Source organism: Gadus chalcogrammus, chromosome 13, assembly GCF_026213295.1.
Source record: "Gadus chalcogrammus isolate NIFS_2021 chromosome 13, NIFS_Gcha_1.0, whole genome shotgun sequence".
Lineage (NCBI taxonomy): Eukaryota > Metazoa > Chordata > Actinopteri > Gadiformes > Gadidae > Gadus > Gadus chalcogrammus.
Window position 1 is genome coordinate 743537 of NC_079424.1, and position 18789 is coordinate 762325.

General features: G+C 46.8%; 1 protein-coding gene across 4 annotated transcripts; it reads right to left on the reverse strand.

Annotated features, from left to right (window-relative positions):
• Positions 1 to 6300: 6300 nt before the first annotated feature.
• Positions 6301 to 18203, reverse strand: LOC130401413 (uncharacterized). Of its 4 annotated transcripts, none has more exons than XM_056605140.1 (3): positions 17938 to 18203; positions 7610 to 7933; positions 6301 to 6583 (listed from the first exon to the last, which is right to left on the reverse strand). In XM_056605140.1, exons 1-3 carry the CDS (start codon positions 18017 to 18019, stop codon positions 6552 to 6554), a joined length of 438 nt encoding a protein of 145 aa, XP_056461115.1. In that variant the 5' UTR covers positions 18020 to 18203; the 3' UTR covers positions 6301 to 6551. The 4 variants fall into 4 exon arrangements, with proteins under 4 accessions (XP_056461115.1, XP_056461116.1, XP_056461113.1 ...); XM_056605141.1 differs by lacking the exon at positions 17938 to 18203 and adding an exon at positions 17765 to 17895; XM_056605138.1 differs by lacking the exon at positions 17938 to 18203 and adding an exon at positions 14432 to 15092 and having other exon boundaries at positions 6301 to 6580.
• Positions 18204 to 18789: the final 586 nt, after the last annotated feature.

An 18789-nucleotide genomic window follows, 5' to 3' on the forward strand; every position in this document is an offset into this window, starting at 1 on the left:
TTTTAGTCGGCAGAGCCTTGTAATGCTGCGTAGCATGATAAGCATGATTAGGTGCAAGGAGCAGAAAAATATCAAATATATATTGATATGGGTGCTAATTTTCTGTTGAAAAAAAATGCTGGCATTAGTTTATCAGCTGAGGGCGTATTCATTGCCATAACAACATGAGCAAGTACCACATGTTCTAATACTATGAGACTCAGGCAAACGCCCTCAGCTGATTAAAGGTGTCAGGGGGGGCGTGAGCGGCAGAGGGGAATTAGTGTCTTATGTATTTATTTTAATAAGTTACTTATTTTATTTTAAATAAACATAATACCAAGGGTCAGAAGTTTTACAAGAATTTTGATCTTACAAAGTCATGACAGAGGGACTTGGTGTCTTTATTCATACTTGAAAGATGAACATATATAATTTTTTTTGAAAGGGAATAAGCTGATGAAGCTGACAAGTGACCAACGTTTACTTTTTTAAAAATATTATAATTAAATGCAAACCCCAGTGAATCATTTGCTCTTGTTTCTCTGTTTTGAGATTCACACAGACTTAGCAGTCTTGTTTAAATGTTACAAATTGAGTTAATAAACTGAAGTTGGAAATAGTTTTAAGTTGTTGCAGATGTTGTCTCCGTTAATTTTATTAACATAAATAAATAAATATTAGCAGGTTCTCAATAGTAGGCTATTTCAATTCAGGGAGGGCGTGATAAAATGTCTGTCTCCTAGGGGGGGAATGAAAGAAAAATGATTGAGAACCACTGGTCTATAACATGTTATACTTGTTGATTAGCTCACGTTGTTATGGCAATGAAAACGCCCTCAGCTGATAAAATAATGCCAGCAGCTATTTTTAAACTGAAAATTAGCACCCTTTTTTTTGCTTCAGAACAACAAGATTTTTTGGCATCAGAAGTTTTATAAAAATGTATGGGTCCCTGAAGGTGAGACAACATAGTTTAGTGCTCCCGAAATAGAGGTCTGTTTCTCATAGTATTCGACTAGTACATGTTGTACTTGTTGATTAGCTCACGTTGTTATGGCAATGAAAACGCCCTCAGCTGATAAAATAATGCCAGCAGTTATTTTCAAACTGAAAATTAGCACCCTTTTTTTTTGCTTCAGAACAACAAGATTTTTTTGCATCAGAAGTTTTATAAAAATGTATGTTGATACAATTTATAAATTGTATGGGTCCATGAATGTGAGGCGACATCATGTTGTACCAATGTGTTTCAGTAACATATTCAGGAAAATATGGTAATTTTTGAGTGAAACTTACACAAAAGAAATGTAATATACCTCAATTTTGTTATTCGAGTTCACAACCATTGATTATTCCTTCATCCAAACACGTCTTTTTTCATTTCATCACTTTAGTGGTTCAGGACTGCATTATTTAGCTGACACTGCCAGCTATCGGCTTAGACATACAACAGCATAGTAACTAAGAAGATAAAGGTTGTGGAAAAAAAATAAATCTTGCACAGGACTTTATATACTTCATATACCCCTGTGGCTGCCTGGGGTTGAGCCCACCCAAAAGTCAGAACCTAGACTCGCCCCTGGTTGCCATCATTGACTCTAAATCCCTAAAACGTTTTCCATATGCATGGGCTCTTTATGGTCTTACTGCAACCTTATGTTTTGAAAAATATATCTATACTTATTTCTAAGAAATTTCTTTTAGCAACATTTTCAGTAGCGTCGCCATTATTGACTCTAGAGCCCCAAAACGTGTTCAATAGAGGCATGGCCTCTTTATGTCCTACTAAAAACCTTTGTGATGGGGAGAGGGGAGGGAGTGGGAAGATGCATTGGTTGGAGGCACAGACCTTTTCGATTGCTGTAGTATTTGGGTTATGGGATTTTAATGTATAGGGTGGTTGTTGATATAAATATTTTTTGTTAAATAAATGTAAATAATGTTTTTAAAGATTATACTTGTAATATTTTCAATCTCTCCTTATTTCCCTTGCTCATTAATGTGCACAAATGTAATGTATGTATGTTGCCAGTAGACACATAGAAACCTCCCGGCAGGGTGCGCTTTGCAAGCACACAAAAAAATTGCGCGCGAAAAACATAACATTTCACCTCCGCTGCTGCAACTCCATCCTAGGGGAAACACTGTACATACATACTCTACATACATACATACATATACATACACATACATACAGTACACACTTTACATACATACATACATATATATATATATATTTCCATTTGCACGGAGAAATGTGTCTTTTACAGATACATGAGACCAATTTCTCTGGAACAGTACTAATGGCTGCCATCTTGGGTCAAGTGAAGCGGTGCCCCATGTGGCGAACACGTGCACTGCAGGTGAAAACAACGAATTGAAAACATATGGGGAGACTCAAACACAAATATCACCGTCAACCAGTGGCGCAAAAAGTGGATATGCACTCAGTGGCGCAAAAAGTGGGTATGCACTAGATGCGGCGCATAGGGGCGCCGAACCAGAGGGGGCGCCAAAGCGATGGAAGTAAAATTATTTGAGTCTGCATTTTCTGTATTTAACAGCGTTTGTGTACATGATATGATGATCAATAACAGAGGAACGTCACTGATAAGGCGCCCCCCCCGCTCCTTCGCCTCCCTCCCCCCCTCCTCCCCACACGGCGCTCCAGTGGCCGCCCCCTCGACCACGCCCTGGAGGCGGGCGCCAGAGGGTCTTAATTTGAACCGTATTGTCATCTGATGACACGTAGCTCAATATGGAGAGGCAGAGAAGAAAGCCCTCGGGGTCACAACATAGAAAAATAAAGATTGGGAAGGTCGTTTTTATGTCAGTGTATCAAGAGGAGGCTTGTAAATATACCGGTTAGCTAAATCTACTACTAGTAAAACAACCGGTTACTGTTGTCTTGCAACTGTGTACTGATCAGAATGGAGCCTACAATATAACGGATCATAACAAGAAAAATAAAGGAACTTGTTTGTGGTTATTTTGTTTTACTTTAATCTCTATGCAAGTCTTTGTTTTATGTCAATAGACCCAGTAAAAACGGAGTTATAGAGTTGATACTTTATAACTCCGTTAATAATCCAAAATTTAATAAATTAATAATAAAAAAATAAAAAATAAAGATTATTATCGTATCTGAATCGAGACTGAATCGTTCTACACGGTATTACGATGCATCGAAGAGTCGATTATTTTTCCCACCCCTATTGGTTACTGTACTCCAACAGTTCTAACAGAGTCTATTGTTTTGCATGTAAGCTTTTTGGTGAAACTAGAGTGGTGGGGTATACTAACTGGCAGTGTCTTTCAAAGATACTGAAGCACCATGAAACAAGTGGTTACCACATAAATGCTTATCTGATGTGGAAAGAATTGGCACCCCGCTTATGCCTCGGTAAAACTATTGATAGCGCATTGCAGAGAGCCTGTTGACTCGAGTGATCGACTGCATACTCTTCCTTGCAGAAAGAAACCTGCCACTGAGGGGGACTGTGAAGATGTGAATGGCATCTTCACTGTGTTAACATGTTTTAAAAGATTCACGTGTTCCTGTCTGGCTGTTAGCCCTGTAATAGTCTGCAGCTGTGGCTCATAGATTAATTGAGCTACACCCTTTCTGGTGCTCATTAAGAGGGCCAGAGTTCTAGACTGGAGGGCGGCTTGAGTTGTGCAAGTGACTAGACTGTTTTTAAGTAAAAATATGTTTTTACCAACAACATTGTGCGTCGAGGAAACTCTTTTTCACAGGGACAAAATGCACAGATAGGAAATCCTAGAAATGGAAATGTTCTGGGTATCCTTGATCTCTTATAGCACGGTATGATGTTACACTGGCAGAGCATCTTAGAAAGGCTGCCTCTAAAAAAAACACCGGATATCTGTCCTGGTGCACTCAAAATGAATTTTTTGATTCAATATCAGAGTGTGTTTTAGGTCAAATTTGTGCCCAGATCAAAGAGGGGGGGGGGCGCCTGCTATGTGTCTGCATACCCCCCAGAAAGTAGGCAGTTGCGCCCCTGCTGTCAACCTTCAACACAAAGTAGGGGGGTCCAATCCCCCTGGGGTCTCCCGGAGTGTATCCACTCAGTACAGTACGATGCTTTGGATTAAATCCTCCACCCAAAGGAATATATGTATTTATTTATTCATAAATATCTGTGTGTGGAATCAAAGCAGTGCTCAGGGAGGGGGGTACTTCTCCTCAGAGGTCAGATACAGGGAGAGGAGAGGAGAGGAGAGGAGGTGAGGAGGAGAGGAGGTGAGGAGGAGGAGGAGAGGAGGAGACGACTCACCACTCAGAGCTGATGACATCACCTGAGCCCACACACAGCCACAAACCTCATGCAATCACGGTCCTCTTCCTCTTCATCTACATCTATTTATCCCCGTCTTCTCTCTCCCTCTCTCCCTCTCTGCACACCTCTCCCTAACTCTTACATCTCACTATCTACCACTCACCCACCCCTTCTCACTCCCTTTCTCGGCTACCTCTCTACCTCTCACATACATATCGCTGCATCTCTCTCAGTACCCCCTCCGCTCTCTCCTCCTCTCCTCATTCCTCTTTCTGTATCTCCTCCAGATACCTCTCTCTCCTCCTTCCCTCTCTCTCCTCACCTCCCCGTCGACCAGTCTGGACACACAAGGTCAGAGTCGATTCTCCCGAGCTGCACAGACAGCAGCAGCTGCCATATTATAGAATCATTTTGACCTCAAGATCATGAATAAATAAAAACACACGTACACACATGCAAACAGATCGACACGCATACAAACTTATACTTATGTGTGCAAACAGACAGACACACAAAAATAAATACAAGAATGCATGCAGACAAATACACACAAAAATAAACAAACAAACAAACACATACATACATTCATACATACCAGAAGTAAATGCATGCATGAGAATGGACACACACACACACAAAAACACACACACTCTATGTGTGAGTGTCCGTCACGACAATCAACTTCTCCATCTGCCCGCAGAGGGCAGAAGAAAGAGAAGGAAAAAAACACTAATGTTTTTTCTAAGACTCCTGGTGAACTCATCTATTGAAAGCCGCCTGTCAAAGAGAGCCGGCTGTTTTCTGGTGACCGTTGTCACGAGCAGAGTACAGATAGAGGGAGAGCACGTAGCAGAGAGAAGCACTGAGCAGAGAGAGAGGAACACAGGACAGAGAGGTTGAGAGCTGGCTGCCTGGGAGTGGTGAAGTGCTGTCGCGGCAGGGTCAAGATAACCCATGCTCCTGCCGTAACAATCACAAAGTAATTTTAGCCAAATTATTCCCAGGCTGCTGACAGGAAAAGCAGATGTGCTGACGGGCGGACACGCGGCGTTGATGGAAACGTGCGCGCTCCTGATAGTGCTTCTTTAAAAAGCCGCAGTATTGACTTCATTTACTGTGGAAACCCCGCTCAGCAGAATCCTGCTGGCAGAGAGAATCAGGGACAGACCTCTGTGACACACGTGCATGTGTGCGCACACACACGCCATGCGCACACATGCAAATGCATACACACTTTCAAAGCCATGTGCCGTCGCACACAAATACCCATATACACACACATGTGCACACACACACACACACACGCACACCATTTCATGTGCCACACACAAGCATTCATGTTCATGCACACATTCAAATTCACACACAAATCAATGTGTCCCCCCACAGACACACACACACACACACAGTACCCCCCCCTCCCTACACACACACACACAAACACACAGTACCCCCCCCTCCCTACACACACACACACACACACACACACAGTACCCCCCCCTCCCTACACACACACACACACACACACACACACACAGTACCCCCCTCCCCACACACACACACACACACACACACACACACACACACACACACACACACACACACACACACACACACACACACACACACACACACACACACACACACACACACACACACACACACACACACACACACCTGCAGACCTTGCTAGTTTTCAGCACAGGAAAGCCCACAGGAATGAAGGAGGTGTGCCCCCTGGTGGTAGAGGTGCTCTAGCACACTTCCTAGAGGCCCAGACACAGGGTCGCCCTCACATAACGGACCCCCCCCCCGGCTCATGGAACACAGTCCGCTATGCAACCCTCTCACCCCCAGTGAGTATTGAACCCTGTAGAGGCCAAGGATGTACATAATGTACATTTATGTTTTTATTTGATTTGTTTTTAATTGTTTTTTTTTATTTAATTAAAATGAAGAGAGCTTTGGATAATTAAGTAATCTATAATAGCAAAAAGCAATCATCATATGCGTTTGTGGATTAATTGCAGGAGGTTTGAAATTGTTGCATTTTAAGCACAATATGGACTAAGATCATATTTAAATATTCACAACAAAGTGATGAAAGTGATCTAGGTTGACCAGGCATAGTTATATACGAGTTCAGTGAAAGTATAGAGCATATATTTTCTGTGATATATGTTTTACAGATCAGCATACATAACATACGTAAGTTTAAGTGAAGCAATGTCTCAGCTTAAGGATGTGAGAAAGCAGAAGTGCTACTTACCGACTGGAGTCTCCCAGAGGCTGATCTGCTTCATTCAAAACACAAGAATAAACAGAACAAAACGCGTTACACACAGAAACACCATCCACTTACACACTCAAACTCATCCAAAATCAACGAAACATACACTTCAAATGATCTGATTCAATTGTGTCACTGTTGAGGATGATGGTAATCAATAGTTACTTAATAGCTGCTACTAAACACTTACTTATTCCATCGTTTTAGTCAAAGTAGAATTATATGGGAAATAAAAAAAAAATTGTTCATTAATTTCCATCTTTAGGGCTATTTAAGCTCGATCACTCTATCAAGCAAGTCCACCACTACAGCTGCATGCTAATGTCTTCCTCTGTTGAAGTAGCCGGAATCCTCTTCCTCCTCCGCCCGCCCTCTCTGTCTGTCTCTCCCTCCCATTCCAATCAGTTGTGTAACACAGCCGTCCTGCTCTGGCAAGGCTTTATTAACACCAGCACCCCCTCTCCACCGCCCCACCCCCCCCCCCCCCCCCCCCCCACCCCCCCGCCGCCGCAACAGCGTGCTCAGAGCGTGACCCCACACAGAACTACCGCAGAACACTTTAATTGCGCCCCTGGTTGCTTCCATTACATCCAACAGGAGTTCTTAAGAGATATTAATTCCCTATTAAAGTAGCGACGAGGGGGGGGGCTAATTACCACCCTCTTGGGCTGCATTAGTCAGGTAGTCCATATATCCTGCTTAAATCCACACATCTTTAACCAATTAACAAGAAAGTTAACTCTCTGAGCTCGGCCGCCCCAGGGCATACTGAAAGAAAATAAATCCTATTGAGCAACACTCAGACCGCGGGCAAAACCACCGCCGCATGCGCAGCGCGTTGCCACGGCGACATAAGGAAGTGATACAGCTCTGTGCCAAGGACAAACATTTACATGTTAAAACACAGAGCGGGCTACCCTTCGTCGACTGAACACAAAGGGGCTGCCACTGGAGCTTTTTGCCCACAATGCAATAGTGTGATTGTAACCCGTGATCTTTCATATATTTCCTCGATGCAGCGAGCCCCCCGTACCTGTGCTGGGGGTTGGGGGGGCGTCCGAGGAGGAGTTCCCCTCCTGGCCAGCAGGGGGAGACATCGGCGCCGTGGACACGGGCTGCTGGGAGTGAGGATCAGCGCTGCCCTCGGTTGGGGCCTCTGACTGCGTTTCACACTTGACCTTTTCGGTTGTCAAGTCGGCGGCCTCAGCTGTTGAGGGGGGGGGCTTTACGACGGCGTCTTCAGGAACACTCTCCTCGGCGCTGTCGTCAAACTCAAACGGTTCTCCTTGCTCTTCGTCCTCCTCTTCCTCCTCGTCCTCCTTCTGGGGTGGCCGGGGCGCCACGGTGGACATCATCCCTGGAGAAGAAAGAACCAATGAGATTCATTATTATCCACGAGGGATGAAAGGGGCTCGTTATTTATCCAAAGGGACTCGTTCCTTTTAGATGAATTTAATTAAGGGGCAGTTAAGGGTAGTTGGTGGGAGTTGGGTTTGAGCCCAGAACCTTTTGTCTGGGATTCAAACACCCTTACCCACCAGACTACCCTACAGTACTCCCTCTAGTGGGGGAGGAAGTGGGGAGGAAGTTGGGTTCAGATATAGACATCATTCAAACATTCAGGTAAATAAGGAGTTAGTGAGAGTTCATTTGCCTTCGACGTTTCCCTCCTTGTGATTTAACTGATGTGGGCTTGATGGAAAGAGAAGGTGAACGCTACGGGGGCGTCTCTTCTGGTCAGGAAAAACACATCAACTCTCTGTTTACAAAACATCACCCAGTCACACACAGAGTCACACTGTCCTTAAGTATAAGATCTGTGTTGTACTGCATCGTAAAAAGCACAGCAATTGGGTTAGTCCAAAAGAACCAGCCTACATAAGAACCAGCCTACAAAAAAACAAGCAAGCCTGTAACACGACACTAGCATACAAGGACAGCTACAACACGGGGAAGCGACTCGCTGCTAGATATGGCAGGACGGTCGTTGTGGCTGATTTGGGGTGTGGAGGGACACTGTCTGGGACACAGGGAGAAGATGCACGCTCTGGAAAGGCCTTCTGGGAGCCTTGAAGCCAGGACCGTATGTAGTGAGGCAGTGGTGCTAACTACTGGGCCCCACTGTACAACAAGAGATCGATGTGATCCCACATAACACATCTGAATGACACAGAGACGTGATATAAGTCAAAGTCAAGTCAGCTTTATTGTCAATTACCAAAATATAAACAAAAGAAATATAGAAATGGAAATTGCGTTTGTCTCTGACCCCAGTGCAAAAAGTACAAAGGATACAATTTGTTAAGATGAATATAATAAGAAATATTTACAATAAATAAATTCTGAATAGTGCAAGGTAGGCAAAACATCAGCCCCTCCCACATTCAGAGATCGAGAGAGAGAGAGAGAGAGAGAGAGAGAGAGAGAGAGAGAGAGAGAGAGAGAGAGAGAGAGAGAGAGAGAGAGAGAGAGAGAGAGAGAGAGAGAGAGAGAGAGAGAGAGAGAGAGAGAGAGAGAGAGAGAGAGAGAGAGAGAGAGAGAGAGCGCGATGGTGAGGCTGGGACCATGCTGGCTCACAACAGAAAGACACATGGCTTTAAGTGAGACGGTTAGCCCGAGCCTGAGCAGGCTTTGCGGCAGATTAATGAAGATGTATACACCCGTTTAATCTGATGGGAACATGTGCTGCAACATCAGAGGCCTCAATTATCTCCTTAACGTTTCATCGCTCAATATTCTCCAACGTTTCATCGAGAAAAATAAGTGCAGTCGGCGGGCGATCACAGCTGATCGAGCAGTCGGTAATGAGCCGCGCTTTGTCTGTCTCGGCACAATTAAAGAGAAGCGTTGCCACGAAAGACCAGGGGAGAGTTTGACATCGCCCACGCCTCCAAAACAAAGTGAAGTAATGTCAATAGTTGTTTAACAAGACCTTTATTGATGGCATTATTCCCGTACATGCAGCAGATGTTCTACCTCGTTCTGTGGGGGTTGATTGTTGACTAGACTTGACTTTACCACTCTTATCGCTTTCAGGCTGTGTACTGACCGGCACCCCAGAAAACCTGAAGCAAACCTATAATATTGAACTACGAACTTTTGTCTGGGCACACATTGGACATTATGATTATAGGGTTATCCTGGTCAGCCTTTTGACTATTTTATTGACTTGAATGTGTATGTTGTGGCGCGTCCTGGAACTTTATGTACGCAATTATTGTATGTTGTACATCCTTGCACTTAAAAATAGTATTTAGCATCATGTAGCATCTTATCGTGGCTATCGCTGTTGTGTCCGGGGAATGGGTTAACCTAGTGATTGTTAGTGTCTGGGACATGGTTACTGTACCGATATATATTGTTTCTCTTTCTTCTGACACATGTACTTATTGTGAGTTGTTAATATGTAACATGTTGTCTTCCTTCAGAGTGGCCTCTTAATTGCTCCTTGAGGTAGGAAAAAAGTTAACTTTGAAACAACACTAAAAGCTAAAAAAGTAGGCAAAAATAAACGACTAGCTCCTATAGAGCGGTCTCCTTCCACCCCTGCACCCCTCAGAGCGAGGAAGAGGGTCCCCCCCCCACCCGCCCAGACAGAGGCAGCCGATCCAAACCACCCATCACACAGTACAGCATCTGCTTTGCATTTCTATTAGCCGCTCAAACGCTTCCGATGCCGGGGCCCCTCCAGGAGGCTGGAGGAAGCGGCTTCATAAAGCAGCGCGCCCTCCCTGCCTCTCCAGTCGGGGCCCTCACAGACCTCTCAACTCAAGCAGCGGCTCTTATCCTTCACCTGGACACGAGCGTGATTAGGACGTCGGCTGGATCCGCCGAGCCCCATTACGTGTTGTTTTACGGCCGCCCTGCGGACACAGAGCTCTGGATGGAGCCAGCGCTGAGGAGTGGGGGAGGTGAACGGGCTTTGGAGACCTTCCAGGGGCCCTAAACAGGGGGCCTTTCAAGGAGAACGGGTGATAATTATCTTTTAGTATTTTAGGCCTTTAGCACCTTTACCTTAATGACTTGAGAGTGAGAACACGTCCTTAAGGAGCTGGTTGGGGAAAGCAAGGATGCAACAGGTACCGGGCCTACAGGTAGTGTGCGGACATGTGGGTGTCAAACCCAATACAAACTGAATATGATGCATTTTATTTTTTGCTCTTTCTACCTGTCTACCTACCTACCTGACCATCCATCTACCTACCTGACCATCCATCTACCTACCTGTCTATCTATCTACCTACCCGTCTATCTATCTACCTGCGCTCCATTTGCCTAGTGTCCACTCATTGCCCAGGACCACGAGGCCAGACAGACCCACTGCTGAAGCTAGCATGTGTCCAACGCAGTGGCCTTAGAGGGAGGCCTGAAGAGGGCTGGGATGGTCACAGTTGGAAACGTTCAAATCCGAGCTTACTCTGTCTGGTTTCTCCAAAGCTGGCCGTAGCTTGAAGCACAGAACAGTTCGGCTCGGACGAGCGGAACAATAATGAAAGAGTCTGCTCCAATGTCAGAAAGAAGCTGGCGCCTTATCACACACAGTATTACTGTTGGTAATGCCCATCTATTCAGCCCTTTTAGAGATTTGTTTTGGAGTACCTTGGCAAATGGGCCAGAAGAAAACTACCAGTCTCTCCAAGACTTTAACATGTCAAGTAAAGAGTTTTCTGTCATCATGGTTGGCATTACAGTGGCTGCAAGGACGATTCTTAAACACTGGAAAACACCTACAACTCCAGGGTTTAAAGAATGGGCCAACGCCATGATAAAAACAGCCTCATATGAACACATGCTTAATAAGCTGAATACTATAAACAAGGATAAAGCATGGGATAGTTGCTGGACATATATCACACTGAAGGATAAACCTGTAACGTGAACAAGGCTGATGGAATGCACTGATGCTTTTGATTGTTGCATGGATAACCATCGTCACTAAGCCTAGTCACTCCAATTTGAACGGGCCCTAGAGCTGCTCTGGTTTTCTCTTGTTTTGTTTTTCATTATTATTAATTTTATTTTTTTCCAGGCCTCTGGGTTACCACTGTCAGATGGGTGGAACCCCCTCCCGCTGGACAGACCGACCCCCCCCTGACGAGTTGACAACAGACCCGTTTCTCCGCCACCACCAACACCCCTATCACACACCCACCCGGTGCACTACAATCCACAATGCCTGCTCTGTGGCGGGAGAGCCGGAGAGCAAATCACGAAGGCATTGTTCCTGCCTCCGTCACAGCGAGGCTGGCTGGCCCGTAGGCCCGTAGGCCCGTAGGCCAGCAGTCAGGAGGCACAGCCCAGTGGTGGCTCCCAGGAAGGCCGTCTGCATGGAGGAGGGCCTGCCTCGGGGCCGGCTCGGGGCCGGCTCGGGGCCGGCTCGGGGCCGGCTCGGGGCCGGCTCGGGGCAGCCAGCGGGCCGGGCATAATGGATTGTTATAAACCACGATAACTAATCTGGAAAATCGCTCAGCTCCTGAGTGGACCAATCAGGAGCCATCGCTCAGTGAGCGGACCGAGCCCTCAGATCCTCCAAGAGACGGATGATGTCATATCGCTACGGCCGAGCCAACGCCATCGGTCCTGGGAGGGAAGGCCGAGCGAGTCACGTTGAGCGGGGAACTGGAGCTGAGAAGTTACTGTTCAGCCCATGACAGCCGTTCAGCAGAGTGTGTCTGTGGGTTTGTTCACGTCTGTGTCTGCGTGTGCGGGGCTGTGTGCGTGTAGATACTCTTCAGTGTGATTGCGGTGTTTTACGTACGCGTGTGCGTGATTGTGTGCTTACATTCACACCAGTGTGATTGTAGTTAACTGAAACTGAACAGGACTTTGAAACTAAATAGAAATCCAAACAGTTTCAGTTTGCTTTCGTACATTTTAAAACAAGAAAATCCTGAGCATTGGTGAAACAAATGCTCCTGTTGTGAGTACAGCGGTCACCTGGACTCAGAGACAGGATGCACACCTTTCTCATAAGTGCTTTAGACATTGGGATGTTTTCTCAGGACAAAGTCGCTCCTAACTCTGTTGGAAATGGTTGCAGCCTGTTAAAACCTGCCCAACGAAAGAGTCAGGGCTAACCCTAACCCTATTAAATGAAAAACGTATCTATGAGTATTTGGGTTCATGTCTTCTACACGATACAAGATAGGGCAGGATATGAATTCTATGCAGTAATTATTATTCCAAAAAGTGTTCATGATATAAGAATAAGGTTTTGTAATTATATTGTATCTGAGTATAATGGTTCAATAGTTTGAATACGTTTGAATTACCGGTAGTAAATACATGAATGGAAACACCTACTAAAAAAGGCAAAATAAACAATAATATAATATATAACAAAGAAACCCTGAAGATGAAACTGAAATAAATCTGGGAATACAATAAACAATGAACCTGATTCAAAACACAACTGAAATAACACTGCTGTGTGTGTGTGTGTGTGCGTGCGTGCGAGTGTGTGTTTGCGTGCGTGTCCCCAACAACACCATTCTGCAGTACGCTTACAGCATCCAAAAAACATAACCAAACCCAGCTTGGCCCCCTGCACCCCTTTAGGAGGCAGTCTGCTGGGCTTTATGTAGGTCAGGGACAGGGCGTGGGGTTGGAAGATTTGGTTTCCTCCTCTATTCTTCACCCTATCCCCATTTTCCATTCAGAAAAAGGGCTACTCCAAATCGCCCTTGGGTCTTCTTTGTTTTCTATTTTACCGGTAGTTTGCTGTTTAATCTCCCCGCAAACACACAGAGACGGACAAAAAGATACCAGGACACATTCACACACACACACACACACACACACACACACACACACACACAGGCTAAGTGACAGCGATGATGTCATCGTAGAACCAGTTCTGAGGCGTACACACTGACTCATTTCAACACAGCTCTGAGCCATCCCCAACTCACAGCTGTGCCGCTGCACTGATTCTTATTTGTGTGTCTGTGTGACATACCGACCTCCACAGTGTCCAGCATCGTACAGCTAGAGGAGGGAACGCAGAGTTAAACCAAGACGAAACGTCTTCCTCTCATATTCTGGAATCAACTGCTTCTCCTTGTATGGGCCTTTTGGCATTGTTCCTTCATCGTCATTGGTTTTTTTAAATCACGCTCAATGACTCCCATTACATCTTTCGGCCTTCACTACAAGGTGCAGTGACACCAACTGTGCCGAGAGTGTAAATAAGAAACAGCTTCAGTTCAGATGAAAGCAGCTCTGGTGGAGCTGTCATCCTGGCAGCATCACAGCAGAACAGATTATAACCCTAACCCTAACGTTAAGGCGTCGAGGGAGTCACCCGACTCACCCCCGAGGGGACCTCAACCGCAGACGGGAAGAGACTGAGTCGCACTGAGAGATGATTAAGACAAGAGTCAAGATGACTACATACCCCACAATGCAATGCAGTCACCCGTAAGCTTGGTACAGTGATTAATACCCATATATACCATTTAATAGTCAAGATCCAATACTTGTTACTTCAGAGTCCTGCTCTGTTCCAAACTCAGAATATATCTGTACTTGATCAAACCCCTGTCTACTGTTGGACGAGGACAAGCTGTTCATTGTAGAGAGGTGAGGTAACAACGGTGGATAACAGGCCATTTCTCTGTCAACAAAACATCCAACATGATGTGTCAACAAAGCAGAAACAGCCCATGTGTTTGCTGTAGCATTCAGTACAACAGATATCAATATGATTAAGGATACGCATCCTTTATAACGAAGGCTGGCTTGAAACACTAAACACTAGCTAATGAAAGTCTCAGTGACCGTAACATAAACAAAAGGATCCCACAGATCGAGTCACAGCAAACATCCAATGCTTCACATAGCGAGCAGAGTATACCCCGGGAGTCTGCTGGATCCCAAGCCGATGTTCTGCCAGCTAATGATTTACAATGGCCTTCGTTTGTCCACAGGCTAACTTCACAGCCATAGGACGCTGGCATCAATAGACAATGGCAGGGCACAGCAGCTGGCCCTGACCGCAGTTCTCCCACCACGGTGATCTTTGATGGCATCCCAGCTCGAGGTCCCTCCCATAGCGGAAGGTGGCAACCAAACCCCCGCCGCTGTCCCAAGGAGCCGGTCGCTGCCGGCCACGGTAACAACCAGCCCGGTAGGTCCCAGGGGAAACTAGAGGTTCACACTTTTACCTTGGAGTTTTGTCGGTCGCACAGACAAATGCTTTTATCCAAAGCGACTTACAACCATTCCATCAAATCACACATTCACACACTGACGATGTAGTCAACAACGCAGGGCGACAGCCAGCTCGTCGGGACCAGTCAGGGTGAGTGACTGCTCAGGGACACCTCGACACTCAGCTAGGAGGAGCCGGGATCGAACCAGCAACCTTCAGGTTCCCAGCCGCAGACATGGCTCAGTGGAGTAGGAAAACGTTGAGTGGGAAATGACAACATAATAACCTTACCAAATATCTTAATAAACCTGTAATACCTTCAGCGTATGCTGGCTTGGTTGGCCGCTAACTGCGTATCACTAGCTACTACTTGTGCTGTAGTGTGCAGCAACAATAAGGTTTAATCTAAAGTAATCTTGCAAAAGGGTGAGATTGTGATATCTCATTACTATGCAAACACACACACCCACCAAGGGGATAACTCAGTCGATATTTCAGCAATGAAAGGTCACGGTGCTCTCCCCTCCGTCCCCCGGTATCCCTCCACAGTCCCTCCACTACTCTGACACACGGGGGTGTGCGTTACTTCGGCCGGCGTCTGTCTGCCCTCGCTGTGCCCTCTGCACGGCCCGTCTGGTCGTTTGAGCATGCTCCAGGGCAGCAGTGACGCCTTGCTGCTGGGGACGTTGATGAAGATGTCCAGGCAGCGGTCGCATCTGTCCAGGTCAGGGCAGTGGCAGCAGGGCCACAGAACCCCCCCCCGCCATCTGTGTTCACAGCAAGGCCAAGGTGACCACTGCCATCAGGGCCCGGGCGATACCACAGGGTACCGCGGCGGAGGGCCGAGCGGCAGGGTAGGGTACGCGCTGTCACGTAGAGGAAGCCCGTGCAAACAAATGCCTTCAAGTTTAAATTATCTTTCACAAAAATGTTAGGCACATATGTGCAATAGGAAAAAATATATATTTTCAATAGAGAAAGAAAACTCTACCAAGAAAACTTTTAGTTGAGTTTCCAGAAATAGAAACTGCATTTCCCATGACCCCCTTGGACTCTTGTTGTCATGGGCGACGGAGTATCTCTGGGGATGGGTGGGTTTATTCTGACGAGAAAACGACAGTTACAGTAATTGCGGCTAGGTTGTGGGACTCCTCCGATCCGAGATATGGAATATGGCAGTGTTGTTTGATTCAACAGACAGATATAGTGAAAGCTTTGGGACTAGCTTCCAACTGTAACCCAGGGCGACAGACCATTTGGTCGTCCTGTCGGCTGTGTTTTACGGCGCTCTGTTCTGTATTTCTCCAATCACAGCCCTGTAACCTTTGCCATCACCTAGTCTTACGCCTCAGATTCACAGGCCACTAAAACCTGCCTTCTGTACCCTCAGTGTCCCCTAGAGAGATCACTATCAGCCTGGGTATCGCCACCAAACGAGACAGCCTCAACCATTATGAACCTAGACATCTCAACAGGATGTTTGTCGTTCCTCACATGGGGAAATGGGCCTGTATTAAATATGATCAAACTTGGATAGTTTGGTAACAAATCATTTTTAAAGCATAAAGATATTGTTAATATTTTACGTTACCCATTGAGACAGTAAACGTGCACTCTATGAACACCTTCTTTGAACACCAAATCAAAGTCATGCTGTATACACAACCAGGCCCCTGAGAGTCACAGCACAGACGCTTTCATTCGGGAGACAGATTCCACGAAGCACACAAGCAACTGTCAAGAGTACATTGACGACACACACACACACACACACACACACACACACACACACACACACACACACACACACACACACACACACACACACACACACACACACACACACACACACACACACACACACACACACACACACACACACACACTAAACACACTAAACACACTAAACAAATCCTGATACATCAACTGAGGAACACACAACAGTATTGTCACCAGCCAGTATTCCCTCTGAACTCCACCCCAGCCAGTCGATTAACATTCCCCTCTGACTGCAGCATGTAGCTATGTGTAAGTACAGCTCCTCCGGGACCCAGCCGTGCTGGAGGTGGGACTCGTATATCATGACTCACTTTAAATTTGACCTAAAAAAGCCAAGCTGCTGTTACTGCTGCATGTTTGTGCATGTGCACCACTGCAGCAAAAAGAGCGTCTAAAGTCTAGATGCACACTGTAGACGTGTATTCACACACCACCCATTTTTGTCGACACACAAAAAGTTCGACTCGTACATCGAACTTCATGGGTGTCAAAATAAACGGGTGGTGGGTTGTTCCATTAATAGTGGGGTCTTTGTGAGCAGGGGCTGCACCGCTGTGAGCCACGGACATGCATGGGGTGTTAATGTCTATTGAACGCTCTGAACCGAGCCTCACAAAAGTAAAGAGGGAGAAAAAGAAATCGCCACACAATGCGTTCTACAGTTTCTTTCAAATTAAGCTCTGGGACATCCGGCGAGTATTGGGGAGGGAAGGGGAGGGGAGGGGGGGAGGGGGGAGTCCCCTGGGTAAATGTAAATAAGATGATCTGGGGTCCCCTGGCTCCCTCGCGGTTACCCCCTCCTCTCCGACTGAAGCCCCCCCCCCCCCCCCCTCCCCATGTCCATTCTCTCTGCTATAGGGATGAGACAGCATGAAATCCTACCCGGGAGAAGCTATTGTTACTCCAGGAAGGGACCGTCATGACTGAGCGGTGGCAGTGGACGGGGCCGTGTCTTCCCAGGGCGGAGTGTGTACAGTCGGTCATAAATATAGCCTGTCCCCGGTGCTCCTTCATCCTTCCTGCTGTCCGTCTCAGGAACCGCCGCTATCATAACAACGCCTCACGTCCAGGCCCCGGTTAAACCGTGCATCATGGTGTGACTGTGTATATGTGTGGGTGTGTGTGTTGAAGCGAGAGGCCACCCTGGCATCAGCTTCTCCCTCTCTCCCCCCTAGTTCTCCTCTCCCCATCCTCGCTCAGCCTTGGGAGGATGTCGCAATCAGATGGGACAGAGGGACGAATACGAAGCGGACTCACCCCCGGTAGTCCGGTTACCACTGGCCCGACGCGGCCGTCTTTAGCACGCTAGCCCCGCTGGACATGCAGAGGAGGAGAGAGCGCGAGAGGAGGGGGAGACAGAACAGAGAGAGGAGGGGGGTACCGGAAGAGGGGAAAGTCCTATGGGCGATAAAACAATACGCGCCTCTCACCTCCTTGTGCTTTGCGGGTAATTCCTTCAGGTTCGGCCAATACTCCTGTTCGCGGGTCTCCGTATCCCGGCGCGTTCACCATATAAACCTCCCGGTTTGAGTCACGCGGCCGTGTCTCTCGGACCCATCCCTGGTCTCTCTCTCCCGCGCGAGGGCAGCAAGTGGCACGAGCCCGAGTGGAATCCTCCTGCCTCGCGCACTATTTACTTTCCCACAACTTCTCCCTCGCGCCTCCGAGTGCACTGGCTGCCCTAGATGAGTTAACACCCCTTTGCATTGTCAGTCTCTCCCTCCCTCGCTCTCTCTCTCTCCCCCCCTCTGCCTTGTTCTCACCCCCTCCGTTTCTCTTTAGGTCGGCCCCTCTCCCTTCGGTGTCTTTCTGTCTGTTCGTGGCCTCACGCCCTCTCCCCCTTTCTCAGACCCCTCGCGGCTCCCAGACAGCAGCAGCAGCGACACAAAGAGACGAAGGGTTCTCAGACACAGCCGGCCAATCACCGAGAGCCAGAGTACACCGGGTGGCCAATGGGAAGCGTTTGGCCGGTTTTTGCACCAATCACGACAGACTATTTAGACACATAGGCTGGACTAAAGGTATTAGGGAATAACTGATGCCCAGAGTGGGTCTAAAGAGGTTGAAGTTTACCGTTGGCGACCGTTTTGGGGATTTAATTGTTTCTGCTGAAGTTTGAAAGAGCGTTTTTTTTATTTGATTTATGGGCACACACACAAGCACACGACCCTTGGACGTTTCAATCGCTGGGATTGTAAATCTATCGTCATCTGATATCAAACAAAGAGCGCATGTTTGGCTCATTTACTTTTGACCCGAAGTAGGTCAATCTAATAGGTTTA

Excerpts from the sequence above, each read along its gene's own strand:
- LOC130401413 (XM_056605137.1), bottom strand. The coding sequence starts at position 14,606 with ATGCCATCAAAGATCACCGTGGTGGGAGAACTGCGGTCAGGGCCAGCT. Across the intron at positions 7,934-14,431 it reads GGATCCAGCAGACTCCCGGG|GGATGATGTCCACCGTGGCG; the intron begins GTATACTCTGCT and ends TTTCTTCTCCAG. Across the intron at positions 6,584-7,609 it reads CCCCCCAACCCCCAGCACAG|CAGATCAGCCTCTGGGAGAC; the intron begins GTACGGGGGGCT and ends TTTTGAATGAAG.